General features: G+C 36.1%; 1 protein-coding gene across 1 annotated transcript in view; it reads right to left on the bottom strand.

Moving 5' to 3' along the window:
• Positions 1–20,512, bottom strand: part of GTF2F2 (general transcription factor IIF subunit 2) — a 128,621-nt gene that overhangs the window by 103,637 nt on the left and 4,472 nt on the right. Inside the window, exons 2-4 of the mRNA XM_037526995.2 lie at positions 16,391–16,464; positions 7,788–7,806; positions 5,030–5,174 (exon numbers count right to left, since the gene is read on the bottom strand). Coding sequence (XP_037382892.1) covers positions 5,030–5,174; positions 7,788–7,806; positions 16,391–16,464 — 238 coding nt within the window. The remainder of the gene's footprint in view (positions 1–5,029; positions 5,175–7,787; positions 7,807–16,390; positions 16,465–20,512) is intronic.

The raw sequence follows: 20,512 nt of genomic DNA, 5'->3' as shown, positions 1-20,512 counted from the left end.
ATATGAGGCAGACTCTAAATTCTAAAGAATCATTTCAGTTTTCAAAATAATCGGTAAATTCAGCAACTTCAAATAGTATTCCCATTTAATATATATATTTTCAAATATAAACTAACACATTCTAAGATGCATGTGTTACCAAATTCAAACTAGAAAGCAAATAAATCAGGCTACCATCAAATAGATTCTCACATACTTGCAATTATCTCAGCTGCTAAGTTATCTGGGGAAAATATCTTCTTACTATGTGTACAGTGGTTAACCAAGTGTCACAGCACACTGCTGAACTAATCTGATTAGCAAAGAGAAAATAAAAGAATCACACATGCCAAAATTTAATGAGCAAGAAATAAAATGGAGAACAAAGAAATTTAATATTCCATCTTCAAGTTTTTTAAGAAAAAATGTTAACTTTGAAGGAAGCAAATCATTACTGTGTGTCACTAACAAGTTATCTCACTTAAAAACTAGAGTACTAGTAATTCTTAGGAGAAAATAAAGTATTTCCACACATTTGCTTTAACAAGCTTGTCCAAGTGTTCAATCCTGTATGAGAGACACTACGGTGATAAAAGCATGAGTCCCTGCCCCCAAGGTTTAATTAAGGGATAGACTGAGTAATACAGACCAAGACAAATGAAGGAAGAATCAGCAAAGTCTAGAGCAGTAAAGCAAAGAACGGTAAGTGTAAAAAGAAAAATCCACGGCAGAGGAAAACAAGGGGAAAAGCAGGGGCAGGGGTTCCAGAAAGCCAATGTAAAAGCTAAGGCATTCCAGTTGACAGGACTAGAGGAATATGGTGAGAATGGGTTAAGTCTTCAGAGGACTGCTTTATATTAAGTGTTATCAAATAATGTTTTTCTCCTAAAGAAATATCCAAACAATACACTTAACTGAGTGAGAGAATTGGAAAAGACTAAGAATTACTATGGCCAAGAGAAATAAAGTTATGGAAAAATGAATTTCATTCATTTAAATGTTTGCGTTTCGGGTGATAAGAAATCCAGTGGATTATCTGTTAAGACAACTCAAGATATGGGATTAGAAACCAACAAGACACTAGAACTTTGTCAGTGTTACCATCCTGGTGCAAATCTCTATCACTGCTCCCCTGGATGACTGCAATAACCTCCAGCTTCTACCCTTCATGCATGGCCTTATCTCAACCTGTCAGTCAAAGGGAACTTTCAAAATGTAAATTAGATCATATCACTATTCTGCTAAAAACCCTCCAGTGGCTTGCATTTCAGTAAGAGTAAAATCCAAAATCCTTACAATGGTATACAAATCCCTTCATGATATCTCACAATACCTTTCCTCTCCAACCTACTTGCCTACTACTATTCTTGCAACTTGCTAGTCCTAGAACAGGCCAGACTTGCTCCTAATGTGTTTCCTCTGCCTTGAAAATGTCTTGTTGGTTAATTAAGTCCATATGACTAACTCTTTGCCTCCCTCAAGACTCTGTTCACATTCCATCTTCTCTAAGAAGTCCATGCCCATACACCACTTAAAAAGCTGCAAGCCCCCATATCAAAAAAAACAAGCAACAACAAAAGCTAGCGAGGATGTGGTGAAAAAGGAACCCTCCTACATTTTAGGTGGGAGTGCAAACTGGTCCAACCACTATGGAAAGATGTCTGGAGGTTCCCTGGTCTACTAAAAATGGAGCTACCATATGACCCGGCAATTTCACTACTAGGGAATCTACCCAAAGGACACAAAAACATTGATTCAAAAGAGCACCTGTACAGCTATGTTTACTGCAGCACTATTTACAGTAAGCAAAACCTGGAAACAACCCAAATGCCCAAAAATAGATGACTAGATCAAGAAGATGTGGTATATTATTTAGCAACCAAAAAAGATAAATTCATGTCATTCGCAGCAACGTGGCTAGAGCTAGAAGGAATTATGCTGAGTGAAATAAGCCAGAAGGAAAAAGAAAAATATTGGGTGGTTTCATTTATAAAGCAGGAATATAGGGGAACCAAATAAAACATCAGTGTAAAAAAAAAAATAACAGTACAAAACACAACGAAGCAAAAACAGACAATTACAAATCAGAGACACCCTGCAGGGGTGGAGGAGGGAGAGGGATCAGAGGGAGAGAGGGAGGAGAACAGGGGACTGTGGTGATGGTGCACGGGTGCCTGGGGGAAGGAAATTCTGTGGGGACTAAACCTGAAAGGGTGGGGGCAAGAAAATATTGTTTAAAAAAAAAATAATAATTTAAAAAAAGTTGCAAGCCTCATCCTTAATTGAATACGCTCCATTAGCATATTCTTCCTTGTTATTTTTTTCTTTTTTGTTTTGCCAGAAAACTTAGCACCTTCTAGACTGCTATAAAATAAGCTTGTTTATTATTGGTTGATGTTTCCTCTTACAAAAACACAAGCACCTTAGTTATTTGTACATTGGCAGTTTCCTGGCTACGGTAACAATAGAGTGGATACTATGAAGCCTTTTTGGGACCACAGACTCCTCTGAGAGGCCAGAGGACTCTTGGCTGTAGTCTAGAGAAAAACATCCAGCTATACATATATATAGACCTATCATTTTAAATTTGCAATGGCAGTTACAGGGCCCCTGTTGTCTATGTCTTACGAGGGATCCAGGAATCCAGCTGTTGAATGATGTCTTAATGAATGGAAAATGCAAATGACATAAAATTCCTCAGGAAATAAATTGTTAATAATGCTAGAGATTATTTTCTTTAGTCATCTAGTCAACTAAAAAACACAGAACATAAAAATCTCTACTGGTTAAATTTTTTCAAATGATATATACCCAGGCTGAGTTAAAATCCATGCACATACCTAAGATACATTGGAAACCTAAATTAAAGAAAATAAGATCTAATATTAAGAACAGTAAAAATGATTAATAGTTATTGAGTATTTACTCTGTACTGAGTGCAGTTGTGGGTGCTTTAAATATATTCATATATCTACACAAATGTAAATAATTATAATCCCCATGTCATTACCAAACAGAGATACAAAGAAACAGAAATGATTAATAAGATTCAGAAGTAAAAAAAAAAATCCCTCTTTAATGTACAGCATTCTAGTCACAATTTAGACCTGGTATTTGTATTATTGCAGTTCTACAAAGCAAGAACATATTGTCCAAACTCCAGAAGGATGACAATCTTGATCCTTTTGCATATTCTTGCCAACATAATCCTTATAATACCATGTTCACTTTGGGTACTCTGTAACCAGAAATGTGAACACAAAATGTTCAAAAAGAGCCAACCCTAACTAAAGGATTTACAGGATTAAAAGCAGAAGCTTAATTTTGAGGATAGCAAACCCTAGCAATCTTTGAATTACTATCTTTTGCAGAAGTACCAGTGATAAATCATGGTTTGGAAAGAACTGGCTAATAAGGTATTGAAAAAAAATCAGAATTGGGTATTATTTTCTATGAAAAAAAGTTCAAATTTCCCTATTCTCAAACTGTTTCAAGATTCTCCCCCTTGGTACCATGCCTCCTTCACTCAGGGACAACCAAGAAAACCTTCCAGGTTCAAAAGTCTTATTAAATCCCATCAATCGGCAGCAGTCCTTCTGCCCACCTGTGACTATGCAGGACCGCAGGCCAGAAGCCTTCCTGCTTGCCTGTGATGCTGGGACTTCTCTTCACTGACCTCCCACAGCAGAGGCAGCTCTTCTCAAGGCCGCCTGCCTACAGCCATGCAGCCCTCTCTTAGCAAATCTGTCCCTTCCGGGGTAGCTCTTTCTGCCCTTGTTTCTATGCCAAGTGTCTTTTACTCTTCTGTCCCTTTCCCTAATAGATCTGCTCTTCAAATATAAATCAATCAATCAATCAGTCCCATCAATCACCAGACACATTTCACATTCCCTGGTTGTGCCTATGCCATGCCCCACACATTGTAGACACAGCAGCTATCTGTTCAATGACTGAATCTTCTCCAGGAGGAAAAACATGTGTTTAACATTTTCTACTTCTCATAATACAACTTATTATGGCATCAGAATAACGCAATAAAACAAATATTTTACTTCAAAGCATATGATAGAAAATCCATAATTTATCATTTTGTAAGATTCTACATCCAAGAGTGAAGAAAGAAAAAGACTATGTTTCTTATCAGTTTATGCTACTGGTGACCTAATATACCACAAAAAATTGATCTAAGCATATTCATTCCTTAGAATAATGACATTCTTAACATACTCTAATTCCTTAAAGCTTTCTTTATAACGTTCAATGAAGATACTACAACAAAATCATAGATTTTTTTTTAAATACAACCAACAAGCTTTTTGAATTAGATAAGAGAAACTAGTTCCATTCGAATGAGGTGGCCTGATGCTTTACAATAATATTCTCAATCAGTGCAGGATAAAACCAAGAAACAATAAATACAAATACATATTCATGCATATGCCACAAAAAGTTCCCTTTGTATTAATTCACAAACTGAAAGACTTGCTTCTGACTTACTGAGTTGTTAATATATCTCACCGTAAACACTCACAATTCAAAAACTATACACAGTTTCTTGGAAGTAAATACCAATTAAAAGAACTTACTTTCTACGTATTAAAGAGGCCTCCTTAGTATAGAAAACAAACAAGAGCAAAATTTCAGATTAAAATATTCCTTAATACTAGCAGTATTTTCTTAAATACAACTTAGAGTTGCTGAATATCAATTTACCAAAACAGGCATGGATGACCTTATCTTGGCAAAACTCACAATACTGTTTCTTCAACATCTTAAAAGACAGCTTGATGCACGACACTCTTCCATCTGCTTTGCTCTATTTCTTCAAGCCCCAAATGGAAATTAAACCCTTAGAGTAACAGCCAAAATTTCATCAATCACAGGAAAATACTTAGAGCAGATAAAGAGCATTATGTGAATTATATGAGTAATGGAGGTAGACAGAACAATAGGTTGAACAGCCTTGGTAATGACCTTTTAGTATATGTTGAGAAAGAAAATCCATACAACATGAACAGGAATTACATTAAATAATTCTATTCCCACTTACCTGATGAGCTCTCGGTAAATACTGTTAATGTCTGTCCTCCAACACTTTGCAAGACAAATGGATGTTCTCTAGGAGCACTGACTGAAGCTGGTTTTCCACCGATATCATGAATATTTGCTAAATCCTCATTCAAAGTAAATGACACCTGACAGACATTAAGCAGAGCTTATTAAATATACCTTTGTAGTCAAAGTATCTGTGCAGAAATTTTAATTATAAAATACATTTCTAAAAATGTGAAAATTTTCATCATTTTATTAAATACTTCAAAAAAACTTTATCAAGAAGTACCTTTATACTTACTCATAAAAAGAGAATCTATTCCCATTTGTCAGATTACTGGGGCTATTTTACCATTATAGAGATGATCAACTTTCAAATGTTACTCTGGTCTATGGCTGAAGAAAATCTTTCCAAAAAGGGAATATAATTATTTTTATCTAATATCTTTGAGGTAAAGGTATCATGTCTTATTACATTTATAATCTTAAGTACATAGAGCCTAGCAAAGTGCCTGGCACATAGAAGGAAAACAGTATTTAATGAATGAGGTTTTTTTTATATATATATATTCACATTAAAAATTTTCCCCCATTGTCCGAAATTCTTACTCTTTTATTTGGCTGAGGCAACATTGGTTTACAATGTGATATATGATTGGGAGGTACAGATAGGATCACACCCTTCAGGTGTACATTACCATACCACATCCACCATCAAGGAACCCATTGTGCCCACTCCCCACTTTGTTCTCCACCCTCCCCCTCTGGTATTCTCAATGCTATAGTCAGATTTCTAGTGTTTGTTGTTGGTTAGGTTTTATTTCACCCTGTTTTGTTTCTCTACATTTCACAGACAAGTGATACCATCAGGTATTTGTCTTTTTCCTTTTGACTTATTTCACTTAGCATATTCCCCTTCAATTCCATTCATGTTGTCACAAACGGCAAGAATTTATCTTTTCAATAGTTGAGTAGTATTTCATTGTGTAAATACACTACATCTTTCTAATCTACTCCACTATATTTGGGCACTTAGGTTGTTTTCATAGTCTAGCTATTGTAAATTGTGCTGCAATGAACATAGGAGTACACATATCTCTTCAAATTAATGTTTCTGTACTCTTCATGTAAATACCTAGGAGTGAAATGGCTGGAACATATGGTAGATGTATTTCTAATATTTGAGAAATCTCCATGCTGTTTTCCATAGAGGTTGGATCAGTCCACATTCCTACCAACAGTATATGAGAGTTTCTTTTTCTCAACATCCTCACCAACACTTGTTTCTGGTATTTTTGATATGGGTCATTTTCACAGGTATGAGGTAATAACCCACTGTGGTGATTTGATTTGTATTTCTCTGGTGATAAGCAACTGGAGAATTTTTTCATGTGCCCTATTGGCCATCTGTACATCTTAGAAGTGCCTATTTAGCTCTTCTGCCCACTTTTTGATTGGATTATGTTTTCTTTTTATTAGGCTGTATGAGAGATCTTGGGTATCAGCCCCTTGGTCAGATGTATGGTGTGCAAATATTTTCTCCCTTCCAATAGGATGGGAGTGTTTATTTCAGTGATAGTTTCTTTCACTGTGCTAAAGCTTTTTAGTTTGATATAGTACTAATTGTTTATATTCTCTTTTGTTTCTGTTGCGGATGGACACAAATTCACAAAGAAATCACTGAAGTCCATGTTGTGGAGTGTTTTGACTATGTTTTCTTCTATATATTTTTATGGTTTCAGGTCTAATATCCAAATCTTCAATCCATTTTGAATTAATTTTTGTGTATGGTGTGAGTCAGTGACTTACTTTCATTCTCTTGCATGTGGCTGTCCAGTTTTCTCAACACCATTTATTAAAGAGACTTTCCTTTCTCCAATGTGTACTCTTGGCATCTTTGTTATAGACTGTCTACTTAAATGTGGGTTGATTTCTGGGCTCTCAATTCTATTCCATGGGTCTGTATGTCTGTTTTTGTTTCAGTACCCACACTGTTTTGATTATTATTGCTTTGTAGTATAACTTGAAGTTGGCAGTATAATACCATCACTGAATTAGTGAATATTTTAAGTGTTTTAAGAAAGTAATTGCACTTGAAGAGGTGAAACACGAGCTATGTACTCAGAAAACTTAAACAACAGAGGATACAGTTATTTTTTAGGTCTTAATGACTGCAGTATGAGTGCATGGTGCTAATTTAATATTTTAACAAATACAACTAAGTATTTATATGGATAACAATAATGAGGTTTCGAATAAAAAGACATAGCAGGTATTCCTTCAAAATGATTTTTACTAATAGTAGAGCTCCCCAAAAGAAAATCAAATATTACATCAAAGGAACTTATAAAATACTAATTTTCCAGCCATGCAAAAAGATTATGAAGTATTTATTAAATATCTCTGTGTGAAAGATATTGCAAATTATGTCCTAGACATAACTTAATGGATCAAAATCTAAATACCACAAAGCTCCAAATCAAATGCCTTTGCCACAATGAAATAATACTAAATTATTACTGAAGGAACACTAGGTTTCATAGTACTGACAGAGGGATATTTAGGACAAAGTAGAAAAATGTTGAGAATGAACAACTACAAAAGAATCTATTTATTGACACAAGAGTTGCATTTATACGATTATGTGTCTGATGTGAAGTTTTCCAGTATGCAAACAGCATTTTCTCTTTATTATTTCTAATGTATAGTAACATACTCTCATTTTAAAAATAAAATCTTCATAGAAATAATCTTACCTCGGTCCTTCCTTGATTCCTAAAAGAAAGAAAAATTTAATTATTTAGATTTCATGTTTTTTCAAATGTAAGCTAAGAATTGAAAAATAAAATACTCATAATACTAAATACTCATAATACTAAATACTCATAATAATACTAAATACTCATAATACTAAAATACTCATAATAAAATACTCATAAATATATACTCATATAAAGTATTACATTTACAAAAATTATCATTATTTACCCTCAGCTTTCCTCAACTATATTTATAAACCTAAAGGAAAAACAAAGTCACCAGTCCCACATGATTATTTCAGATGTTGTTTCTATCATATAACACTATGTCTTAAAATGTAATATTTTAGGGCCTCCCCGGTGGCACAGTGGTTGAGCGCTGGGTTGCGAAGCTGCCCGCAGCCTCTGCAGCGCGGGTTCGATCCCCGGCCGCAGGGTGAGGGTCTCACATGGGGTGCAGACCTCTCCTGCCACCCGCTGCTCCCGTCAGAAGTGTATTTCATCAGTCTGCCTGTTCTGCTCTCCACTCTGGCTCTGGTGAATTCTCTCACCCTCCCGTGCTTCTGACTGTACCCAGTGCTTATATAAATAAATAAATAAATCTTTAAAAACAAAACAAAACAACACAAAAACAAAAAAAGTAATATTTTACCCAAATAATGATTTTATTACAATCTTTATTTTTATTTCTGAATATGTTTAGCATCTAGCAGAATATACATAGTTATTTAAATCTAGATAAATAATACTTCAGTAAATTTTACTATCTATTTTATCTAGCTGAAGAGGCCCTATTTACTTACTAAAATCTTATGGATTAAAAATTAAGTTTTTTATTATAAGCATTTTTTATCTCTGCTATAAAAAAATATGCTCATATGAGAACATTTTTCATACAGTCAAGCCGAAGGTTTTGAAATAACCATAATTCCACTTGACATCTTTAGTATAATAAATATCCTTCCAGACTATTTTCTCTGTACTTCAATAACATGTTTTTAACAAACATGAAATCAGTGTACATTCTATATAATAGCCTAAAATTTAAAAAATATGGAAGCTTGAAAGAGATAAGGAGAGCATCTTTGTGGAGGACAACAAAGGGAGCAGCACCAAAGGGTGCTATAGTCCAAGTGGGGGGGAGAGGAAGGGTTGCTGAACAAATTGCAGTGGTCTGAACAAAATGACTGAATATATTAAGGTTGGTTTCTCACTTGAAGATAAGAGCTATAAATATGAAAAGGGAAAAAACTGGAACACATCCATATTGTTGGGACTGAAATTAGATACCAGTATAAAGTCATGTTTTTAATAAATGTAGACACAGAAATAAACATAGATGTAAAAGTGTGTGCGTATATATACTCCTTAGCTCTGCCCATGGAGAGGGCCTGGGAGCAGTAATGAACACGGTGCTATTCAGATCTCAGATTCTAAATACCAGTCTCTAGAAAGAACCAGCACTCCTTAGAGAAAGGAAAGTTTAAAGCATCTTTCTATGCCAAAAAGTAAGTGCTCAAAGAATGACAAAAACAAGTCAAAAGGACATAGGACTTAAGCTATTGAACTGTGCAGCAGTCAGCTAGAAAGAGCTCCCACTTGCTAAATTTTAGACAATTTGAATATCAGAATAAATGATGATAGTAGCAAATTATGACCCACTGAAAAAAACTGGAATCCATGAGTTTGTATGCCACAGATAACAAGTTAATAAAAGAGAAAATCTGATAAGGAATAGAATATTTATATAGTCTCAAAGTACCACCCCACAGAATATGCAGTAATTACAAAAAAAGAGAGAACAGTAAATTTACAGTGAAGAAGTTTAAAAGACAATTTCTAATCAAGTAATCAAAACTACCACCACCAGGAATGGTGAAAATGAAAATACGCAAACCTTGCTAGAATACAGTACGAACCCAGCTTTATCTTCTGATATTCCTGCCAAAGATGCATAACTGAATCTAATCATGAAGAAACATGAGACATACCTAAATGTTATACAGTAACTGTCTTGGAAATAACAAGAATACTGACATTTATACAGTATACAATAAAAGACTTCCAAATACTTTAGATTTGAAGAATCTAAAAGACCTGCCAACAGAATCCCATGCAAGATTGTGGACTGAGTCCTTTTACTATAAAACATTATTGAGACAAGTGGCAAACCCTGAATAAAGTTTGAGAACTAGATAGGAAGCTATATGATTCCAATTTACTGATTTGGAGGAGTGCATTGTGATTATGTAGGAGAATGTCCTTGTTTGTTAGGAAAAGTATTTTAAACTGTTCTTTCAACTTTTCCGTACCATGAGATTACTTAAAATAAAAATATAAAATAATTTTAAAAATCTGCCCAGTTTAATGAATTCCTTTCTAATTCTTACTAATTTTTCTCCATAACATACTGCTGAAATGACTATTCTTTTTTTTTTTTTGAAATGAATATTCTTATATACCAATCTTTGCATCACTAACTTTTTACTTCCACATGGTTCCTAGAAATTGATGGAATTGCTGGGTCAAAGGCACGAAAATTTCATTATTCATTTTTCGTAGCCTTTGCATTATCCAGTATCACTCTGCTGGATGAGTTTGTCTGTGTATTTGTTCAAGGGCAGCAGCACCAGGATCTGAACATAATGCCTGCACTGTGAGTGAGTTGGCAAAGAAAATAGCAGAACTGTTGTTCTTTGTTTTGAACTGTAATGTGTGTGTGTGGTATACACATGTAGATATATACATATGTGGCCAGATTGCAAGTTTGCATCAGTTCATTTGTTTGCACATTTTCTTATAATAAATGGGTGCCCATGTCTTGTAATATTAAATGTAAAGTCAGAAACCAAAAATTTCTGAGAGAAATCATGTTACTACAGACTGCAGTAAAATACATCATACATGAAATATTTCAAAAACTAAAGTTTTCTAAGGTAGGATGGTAAAAAAGGGTTCATTTTAAAATTTAACAAGCAAAAGCAAAACTATAAATTGACCAAATGCAATATGTATCACAAGTCCAATGGTTTAGGCATAGCACATAAACTGCTTGACAAAAATGGTCCAAATATTACCATTTACTAAGATAGGCTTTTTCATCTTATTCATTACTGGACCCTCTATCCAGGTATTAAAACAGAACAAAATTCAGGAAGAGCTGCATTTTCTTCCTCTCCTAATTCCTGCACTGCACAGCCCTGTCTCTGAGGGAATCATCAGCCATGCCACCTACACTTCCCTAGCTTCAGCACAATAAACTGCTGCTGCATACCTGTGAGAAATGTGATGGGATGGGGAGGTCCATATCCACATGACATTAGACATACCACAGCATCTGCTGTCAGAACTGTGCTGTGTGTGTGCAATGACAATAGACGAACACTTATTACTAAGTATTTCACATGCAGTGAGCCTATGAGGTATTAATACCATCTTTTTTTAATAAGTGAAGAAGCAAAGTCACATAGCTAAAAGTGGCAAGTCAGGATAAAGTCCAGGGCTGATTAACTCCTGAATCCACACTGATAATCACTATGCCACAATGTCTTTCTAAAACCTTAGCTGTTTTCATTTTTCGACCAACTATGCTTTTTTTAATCACATAGATAGCCTATAAACTGGTTATTCTGCCTCTAATAAGCAATAGTTGATTGATTACACATCTTGTAGTATTAAAAACACTTTAAGACAATTTCACCTCATCTGCCTTAAACCATCTCTTAACTGCCACAATAATTCAGAGGACATTCGTTGGTTAAGTTTTCTCATTATCTTAGTCTCATTCCACTGAATGAACGTATATCTCCATGACTCTTAATCATAGTACTAAGAACTGAACATAAGCTACTGGCAAAGAAAGAGTGGAATTATCATCCTACTTCAAACTATCAACAAATATCTATTAATGGAGCCTTTTGTTTACAGCCACAATAACTTTGATGACTCATATTAGTTTACAATCAACTAAAATCCTGATACCCTAGTTACCTGAACTGATAAGCCATTCCTCACTCATCCTGCACTTATTTAATAGCTAATATAGCAATTCAGCAAGAAGAATGATGTCTAAGTAAATAGTAATACAGACAAGATACACAGGAGAATACAGTCAGGAGACTCACTAGGAAAAAAGCTGTTTTTAAGTATGTTCATAGCACTCTTAGGTGCTTGTTACTATAAATATGTTCTCATCCTTACAAGATCTAGATTCTTGTAAGGATGAGATCAGAATGATCATGTATCATGTTAAGTAGAAAATTTGCTAGGTAAGGTAACCCCTTATCACTTCTGTGGAATGGGAATGAGGGAAACAGTAACTTTTTATTTTCATTAGCACAAAAGTAAATTTTTAAAAAGAAAACATGTTTTACTGCTATAATAATACACACAAACAAACAAAACCAGGATACATTGAGGAATGACACGAAAGGCACTATAAATAAAGAAGGTAAACACAAAAAAGGGACCATTTCAGACAAACTTGGAATATGACCACCCTACGTATATTAGAGGCAACTATGCAATCCATCTGCTTTAAGAGAAAGAGCTTTGAAATTCTCTATCAAGCAAAAGGTAATAAAAATTGGAGCATACTCACTATTACTTATTTAGCATGCCATCTTTTAAATTTTACATTAGCAATCATAGTAGTACTTAGGACTTCCGTAAGTTTCCCTGAACATAGGTTCCTTTTACCTTCTTTCCAATAATAGACCCCTCCTTTCCACACCAAGAAAGACTCCACATTCCTTAACCAGGCGTTTTCTTTAGAGATAGGGTTTCAGGAACATAATGTTCACGGTAGGGGAAAAACATTTCAGTTTACATAGCATTTTCACAAATTCTATGCTATTTCATCTGTTTGGGGTTGGAAAGGCCTTACTGTACACATTTTACAAATAAGAAAGCTAAGACCAAGAAGGCTATAGCCCAAGTTGGTAAAGCTACTACCAACAGGCCTAGAACCCAGGTCTTAAGCTGTAGTCATTCCTCAACAGTGGTAATCATTCCTCAATACTAAGTGATTCATAATTTAAACACATTTTACTTTAGTCTGCTATTCTCCTGAGAAATTTATCTTGCTATTCTCCTGAGAAATTTATCTCGACAGTGGCTCCCACTCCCAGTAAAACCTAGTAATATGAAAAAATCTGGGCAGCAGTCCTTCTGCCCACCTGTGCCTATGTAGGTGCTTCTTTTTACCAACTCTCTCCCTCCACAGAGCAGCAGCATTCCTGCCTGCCCATGATCTCTACCTGCTGGTGCTTCTCTTCACTGACCTCCCTCAGCGGAGGCAGCTCTCCTCAAGGCCACCCACCTGCGACCATGCAGGCCTCTTTTAGCAAACCTGTCCTTTTCCGGACAGTACTTTCTGTCCCTTTTGTCTATGCAAGTGTCTTTTATTCTTCTGTCCCTTTTATAATAAACCTGCCCTTTTGGATATAATAACATCTCTATATCATGGAGAAACTCTCCTGGGAAGCTGTGTGCCGCTTAAAGGGGCGCGCTGGTGAAAACTTTCTCAGAGTGAATGCAAGAACCCCACTCTCTGAGCCCAGCAATTCCAAAAATGACACCATTACAATCTAGTTGATGGTCACTGTTGGGCCCCACTGCCCACAGAATAAAGCCCAGGCCTCAGTAGGACACACTCTTTGCTCAGGCCCCACCCTGACATTCTGGCTTTAATCCTCCTTGCTCTCTGCATGAATCCTTTGATTTGTCCATAAGAACGTCCTAAATTTTCCATGTTCCTCCATACAGCTTTATTCCTTCTCTGGTGGGCAAACTCTAGCTCATTTTTCAAAACCTAGCTCAGATTCATCACTTTTGCAGAGCTGTTCTCAACTCCTGCAGGGCAACATTGTGACTTCAGACTCTGTATTTATAGAGCACAAAATAAGTAAGTAAATAAATAAATAAATAAATAAATCTAAAGTTGATAACAGAAAAAGTAGGTAAGTACCTGCATTACAAAAGGACCCCATATTGAAAGAGCAAAAAGATCCCCATAGATTTCAACTGAAAGTCTGCTTTTTTTTCTTTCAATACAAGTATGACAATTCTTCAAATTCTGATTTATCTATAATATTCTAGGAAGATGTTCATTTTATAAAATTAAATATACAAATATATGACAACTATTTCCATACCATCTCACTGGATTCATACAAAAGACCTGCAAAACAGGCAACATTAGGGATAATGACTCTAAACGTAGAACTTAAGTAACCTGTACAAAGTCTCACTGATGGTAGATAAAAGGTGAAACCAGAAGCTGTTGATGTTTTCTTATCACTCAAAGGGCCAAATTTAAGTCTGGTTCCACTACCAAACATGTCTAGAGTTAAAGAAAGATTACTTGTCCCTACCTAACTATAGAACTTTGAATATAAAAGCCTGCTTGTTTCTAATCAATATGTTAATACAAAATGAAGAATTAAAAGCTAAGTCTTGACCCAAGAACAAGATACGTAGGGCACAAATGTATGAAGGTATCAAGGTTTCTTAAAGACATGACATCATGCAAGAATACAGCACTGTTCCTCCAAAGAACAACACACAGAGGGTCTACAAAATCCAAACTCCACAATTAACTGGTTTTAATGAGGAAACTTTAAAATGATCTCCCGAAAAGTATAAGCTTTACAGAGAAACAGTGGGTATTTTAGGCAAGAAGATATCTGGGGTCTATACTTTGGAGGAACAAACGGGAAAAATTTAAGTCTTAAAAATGTTCTCGCTCTGCTTTTCTATTTCACCTTTGGAACTATAGCCCAAGAAAATAAAAGACTAAAATGGTTATTGCTGCTAAATTTGTCTCAGCAGTTTTCATTTATTGATTCAATAAAAAAGTACTGGGAGTCTACTATGCCAGACACTGTTTGAGAGCCTGGAGATATAGGCAATAAGACAAAAATCCCGACCCTGTGCAACATATACTCTAGCGGGAGAGATGGACAATACACAAACAAGCAAATACACAGTATTCCAGATGGATAAATATTCTACTGAATATAGAACCTAAATATACAAAGTACTATTTTATATAGGGTGGTCAAAAAATATCTATCTGAGCTGATATATGAACAGAGACCTGAAAAGTATGCAGAGCAAGTCATGGAGATATCCAGAGGAGTGTTCCAGAGAGAAAGCACAGAGGAATAGTGACTATTAAGTTTGAGATGCTTCTAAGACATCCAAGAGAAACATCAAAGAGGCAGTCACATGAGTCTGGAGATCAGGGGAGAGGCTAGGCTTAAATACCAACTGGTTTATACAGTGAGACCACCTAGGAAGTCAACCAAAAGAGAAAGAAGAAAAGCAGCCCTGGGGTCATATAACACGGAGATACTGAGAAGATGAGAAGGAGTCAGGAATAGAAAATGAGAAGAAACAATCAGTGAGGGGAGGGGAGAATCTAAGAGAGTGGTATCCCACTCTTAACGGGGATAAAAGTGTTTGCGGATAGAAATAATCAACTATGTCCAATTTTGTTAAAGGTTCGTTAAGAAGAGGGCTGACTCTTAGATTCAGGCATGTGGATGTGGTATGTTGTAAAAAAGGACTACAAATTCTTTGCAGTCACTCCTACCAAAAGGTGGAGTTTATAGCCACATACTTGAATCTGGGATTGACTATGTGAGTTAACACTGGCCAGCAGGACTTTAGCAAACATGACGCAGTCACGTTTGCCAAGCGCTTATGCACTGGGCTTTGGAACTCTTTTACCATCACTTACATGAATATACTGGAGATGAACCACAAATGGCCATTTGCCCCAGCCTGTTAATAAGCCAACCACTAGACACATAAATATGACCATTCTGGCCAGGAAGACCAGCCAGGTCAGTTTCAACCAGAACTATAGAACGATAAACAAATAAAATGGTTTTTGTTCTCGGTCACTACATTTTGGGGTGGTTGGCTATGAAGCTAATTGATAAAACAGAGGATACTAATGACAGATAAAAGCTGTTTTAATGGAGTAATAATGTCATGGAAATCTGATTAGAGTTGAATTAAGAATGAATGGAGAATCACATACAGCATTGTAAACCAATGTTACCTTGATTTAAAAAAAAAAGAATGAATGGACAGGGAGAATGGAACACAAGGTCTCTGACTTTAGAGATTTCCCTTTCTAACAAGGTCATTTACTCAACCAAGAAAGTACACTGTTACATTGTTTACTAGAGGTTCCCTAACCCCTTCCAAGTCTATAAATATCAGTAGCATAGTAGCAAAATCCTTCCATTGGAACACCTGGTACATCCAGTTACGCTCAACACAAGATGTGGAGAAGATGCAGGGGATGAGTGTGCTGCACACTCAGCTGCTTTCCTCTTGGTGTCACCAACAAATCTGAATTTATATTTACACACCTGTGAGTGTATATAGGCACGTGTTCACGCACCACCTACTCCTGAGAAAGCACCTAACCAAGCCTAGAAATGCTCATTACTTTTCACTTTCCAGGCAAATTCTCTATCTGGGAAAAAAACAACCAACCAACCAAACTATAATTATATCTAAAAGCACTTGTAAAAACTTTGAAAAATAGCTTTTAAAATGTCAAAAATATATAAATAACATACTTGGCAATCCTCAGTTTCCCAACTTCACCTCTTCCAGGGGCTTTAGTCCACTGCTGTGACAAATATTTAGGAACCTAAAACAAAGCAAGAGACTAATAAGATTATGTTTTGGCAGCCAACAAATCTTTTTAAACATAAAATGATACACTACTTCTACTTTACTTTCTGCCTGTAGCAACTGATCATTAAGAATTAAGTACTCGTGTTTTGTATTACCTGGGAGGCTACAACATGTATGAAAAGATTTTAGCTCTCAGAGAGCTTAGTGTCAATCTAGTTGTTGATATAAAACTTACACTGGTTAATCCATGATATAGAAGTCCAACTGTAAAAAACTTGAATATTCACAGATTTTGGTATCTGCTTTAAGAGAGGTAGGGTTCTGAAACCAATTCCCATCAGACACCAAGGGAGGGCTTGGTAGTCTATCCAACTGACTACTCAAATGTTCCATATGAATATTCAGTAGACATTTCAAATGTAAAATCTCCAAACTAGAATTCTTACTTCTAATTCATAAACCTGTTGCTCCTGCAATTTTCCATATCTCCCTAAAAGTTAACTCCATTCTTCCAGGCACTCAGGCTAAAAACTTGGGAGTTATTCTGAAGAGCTTCTTTTTTCTCACATTCCACATCCAATCAAATGAAATATCCTGTTAGCAAAACTTTCAAGTTATATCTAGAATACAGCCCCTTCTCATCAATTCCAGAATTACCATCCTAATCCAAGCTAGCACTCTCTTTACAACTGTAGTAACAGCCTCCTGATTTCCTTGCTTCCATTGTTGCCTAGTGCAGTTTATTCTCAATAGAAAAGCAATAGTGATCATCTTAAAACATAAATCGGACAACACTGCTCTGTTCAAAGACTTGTGATTTACCTAACAGACATCTACACAGAACTTACCGGTACTTTTTTAAGCAGGTTACAACTATTAGTTCATTTAATTCTCATTACAACTCTATTATTTGTCCATTTTGCAGGTGAAGAAACTGGGGTACCAAAAATAAGTTATTATTTGCCCAAAGTTTCAGAATTACTAGTAGGGAAGCCAGGATTCTAAACTAGGCAGTTTGGCTTCATAGTCAACATGCCATGCTGCCTCCTCTCTATGGCTACTAGCTTTCACTTCAGAGTAAAAATCCTATAATGTCTCAGTTGACTCAGCCTCCTGCTATCCCACGGCCTCATCTTTTACTAGTTTCTCTTCCACTGGACGCTAACCAGTCTGTGGACAATCCCAGTAGCATCTCACTTGAGGAGCCTGTGATTTGCTGTTAACTTGTGTCTGGAATATTCTTCCCCCATATTTTCTCTTTCTCTCTGCTTAAAGACAGTGTTACCAGTGAAGTCTTTTACCACCCCATTTAAAATAACATCTCTAGTTACTTTCCATACACTTTTTAGCCTGCTTTATTTTCCTTCTTGCTTATTTTTCTTACCACAAACTCTATGTGCAGGTGCTCCCTGTTGCAGTGTCATCTGCATGCAGCAGATATTTCATGTTTGTTTTTTTTACTGTGATATCCCTAGCATCCAGAATAGTGTGACACCTGGTAGGAGGAGAGTCATCATTTTAATGACTGGATATTGCTGAAGAAATGCTAGCTAACATTAACACAATAACAATGATAGCAACAGTAGGATATACCTAGGATTTAATTTTAATAAATCTCATCTCATTCTCAGAGAGAAACCTTACTTCAGAGATCTATCTTACAATAAGGGGGAAGACAGTATAACGCCTATAGTAGTTGGAGCATTTTCCAAATAGCTAGTGTCCCCTCACTGCTATATTTTGAAATTATGTTGGTATAAAGACAAGTATGTTTTGGAGACTTGGAACTCTTGAATGAGACCATACTTCAATAAATTATCAGGTAAAAAGATTCTGTGATCATATTGTTGTAGAATACAATTTAGGCCACCAAACATGAAAATAGTTCTAAGTGAAGTAATTTCATAATCACACAATAAAACAAACTTAAAAATCAAATTCAGTACGACAAATTGTACCGAAGTTGAACTGCCAACTTCAAAAAAGATTGTGTTCCAGAAATTAACTGATAAAAACAAGCTTGGAATTCATGCTGCATCTGTATTGACATCATTATAATAAAAATGTAGGTTCACTTGTAGTCCATCAGCTTATTTAATTCAGAAGGTTGCCAATATACTATACTCTTACAATGAAAAATAACAGAATATAATGAGAATAGTTATGTCAGTCACAGAAACTCTTTATAGTGAGAGTTTATGGAAATGGGCTTCCCATAAACTTCAGTCCATTATATTCAGTCTGAAAGAAAGGGAGAAAGGAGAGGGTAAGAAAAAATAATGGTATATGTTGTTCCAAGGCTTCAAACACTTTTGACAGCTGATTTTTTTTAATTAAAACATTCTATTTTAAAATAAAAATTGTATATATTTAAGGTGAACCACATGATTATTTGATAGACATAGTAAAATGATTACTACAGTCGAGATAATTAACATATAGCTTCTTCAAATAATTACTTTTAGTGTGTGATAAGAGCACCTAAAATCTACACTAAGTAAATTTTCCCCAAACACCCCTATGAACATGTCATTTGTGAGATATCTGTGTTCTTCTGTCTCCACATTAATTAAAGAATATCCGATGAAGACAAGATAATTGGTACAATAAGAGATGTTTCCTCAGATTTCCCAAGACCAGAGAAAATGACAGAAAATGACTCATTTAAGCATTATTCCTGCATGGAAACCTACCTTGACTCCCTAGAGTAGGACTTGTTTCAGCATCCTTATCTGTAACTGTTTTCATTAGGATTAGTATTTGATTGATGTCTGTTTCCTGCACTAGACTATAAACCCCAGTCTACAGCACATGGACCACGTCTGGTTTTGAATATCTAGCACAATGACTGGCAATTACTGGAAGCTTGTTGGATGAATCAATCCACCCACCTGTTCACTCAAGCTGAGCAGAGTAATAAAGTCAATGCTGCCTTTGAAGTCAAGGTGTTATGGTATTATAAACAGATATTATTCTTCTAAGCTTCTTTGGTTCTTTGCCATATGCTTCCTCAAATGTCTATTTCCCCAATAGCTGGTCTCCAAAGCCCTGTTTCTCCCAGAGCACAAGCAAATTAAGGACACTGTAGTGGATACTGTGATGTGATACCCATTTACTCATTTAGGATTCAAGGCCTTATTCCCCCAACTTCTAGCAGTATGAACACAGTCAGCCCTCTTTGGAATTGCCTCCAACGAAGAGAAACCCTTTAGCCAAGATCACATACCCTTCCTGGTGCAAACCACACCCAATGACTGGTTGACACAGGGTATTTATTACCTCACTCCAACTCAGAACAGTTCTGAAAAGCTCCCAGTGGAATCGTCCTTGTCTTTCACCGAGACTGCATCACACCCTCTGCCAATCCCACTAAACTTCTTTTCTTTATACAGGTGATGATTCCAAGGGCACTCTCCAGTATATCCCTGCATGCTAATCTCCACCTCAGAATCAGCTCCCTGGGAATCCAACCTATGACATAGCTTTTAGTTCTATGTTTTCTTGAAGGTCAACATATGGAGCTGACATGACCCAAGAGCATAAAAATGAAGCTCCCACTTCACATCTAAATCTTTAGGGCAGAGAACTCATTAAGAGAAATCCAAGATAGAAAGACATTTCCTATTCCTGGCATAAACTCTGAGCTAAACATACCTAAATTTGAATCACTGTCCTATGCTTGAGCAAGATTACCTCCCTTAGCTTCAATTTTATCATCTAAAAACATAATTGTAGCCTATCTTGTAAAATGCCTCATACATAAGAAATCCGAATTCCTTTTTTTTTAAAAATTTATTTATTTATTTATTTTTATTGATTGATTGATTTATACATACATGCATACAAGCACTGGGTACAGTCAGAAGCGCGGGAGGGTGAGAGAATTCACCAGAGCCAGAGCGGGGAGCAGAACAGGCAGAAGGACTGAAATACACTGCTGAGGGGAGCAGCGGGCGGCAGGAGAGGTCTGCGCGCCATGTGGGACCCTCCTCTGGTGGCCGGGGAGCAGCCGGGGATCGAACCGGCGCTGCAGAGGCTGCGGGCAGCTTCGCAACCCAGTG

Source organism: Talpa occidentalis, unplaced genomic scaffold, assembly GCF_014898055.3.
Source record: "Talpa occidentalis isolate TD23 unplaced genomic scaffold, MPIMG_talOcc4v2.1 talOcc4.5, whole genome shotgun sequence".
Classification (NCBI taxonomy): Eukaryota; Metazoa; Chordata; class Mammalia; order Eulipotyphla; family Talpidae; genus Talpa; species Talpa occidentalis.
This window is presented reverse-complemented; position numbering and strand designations above follow the sequence as displayed.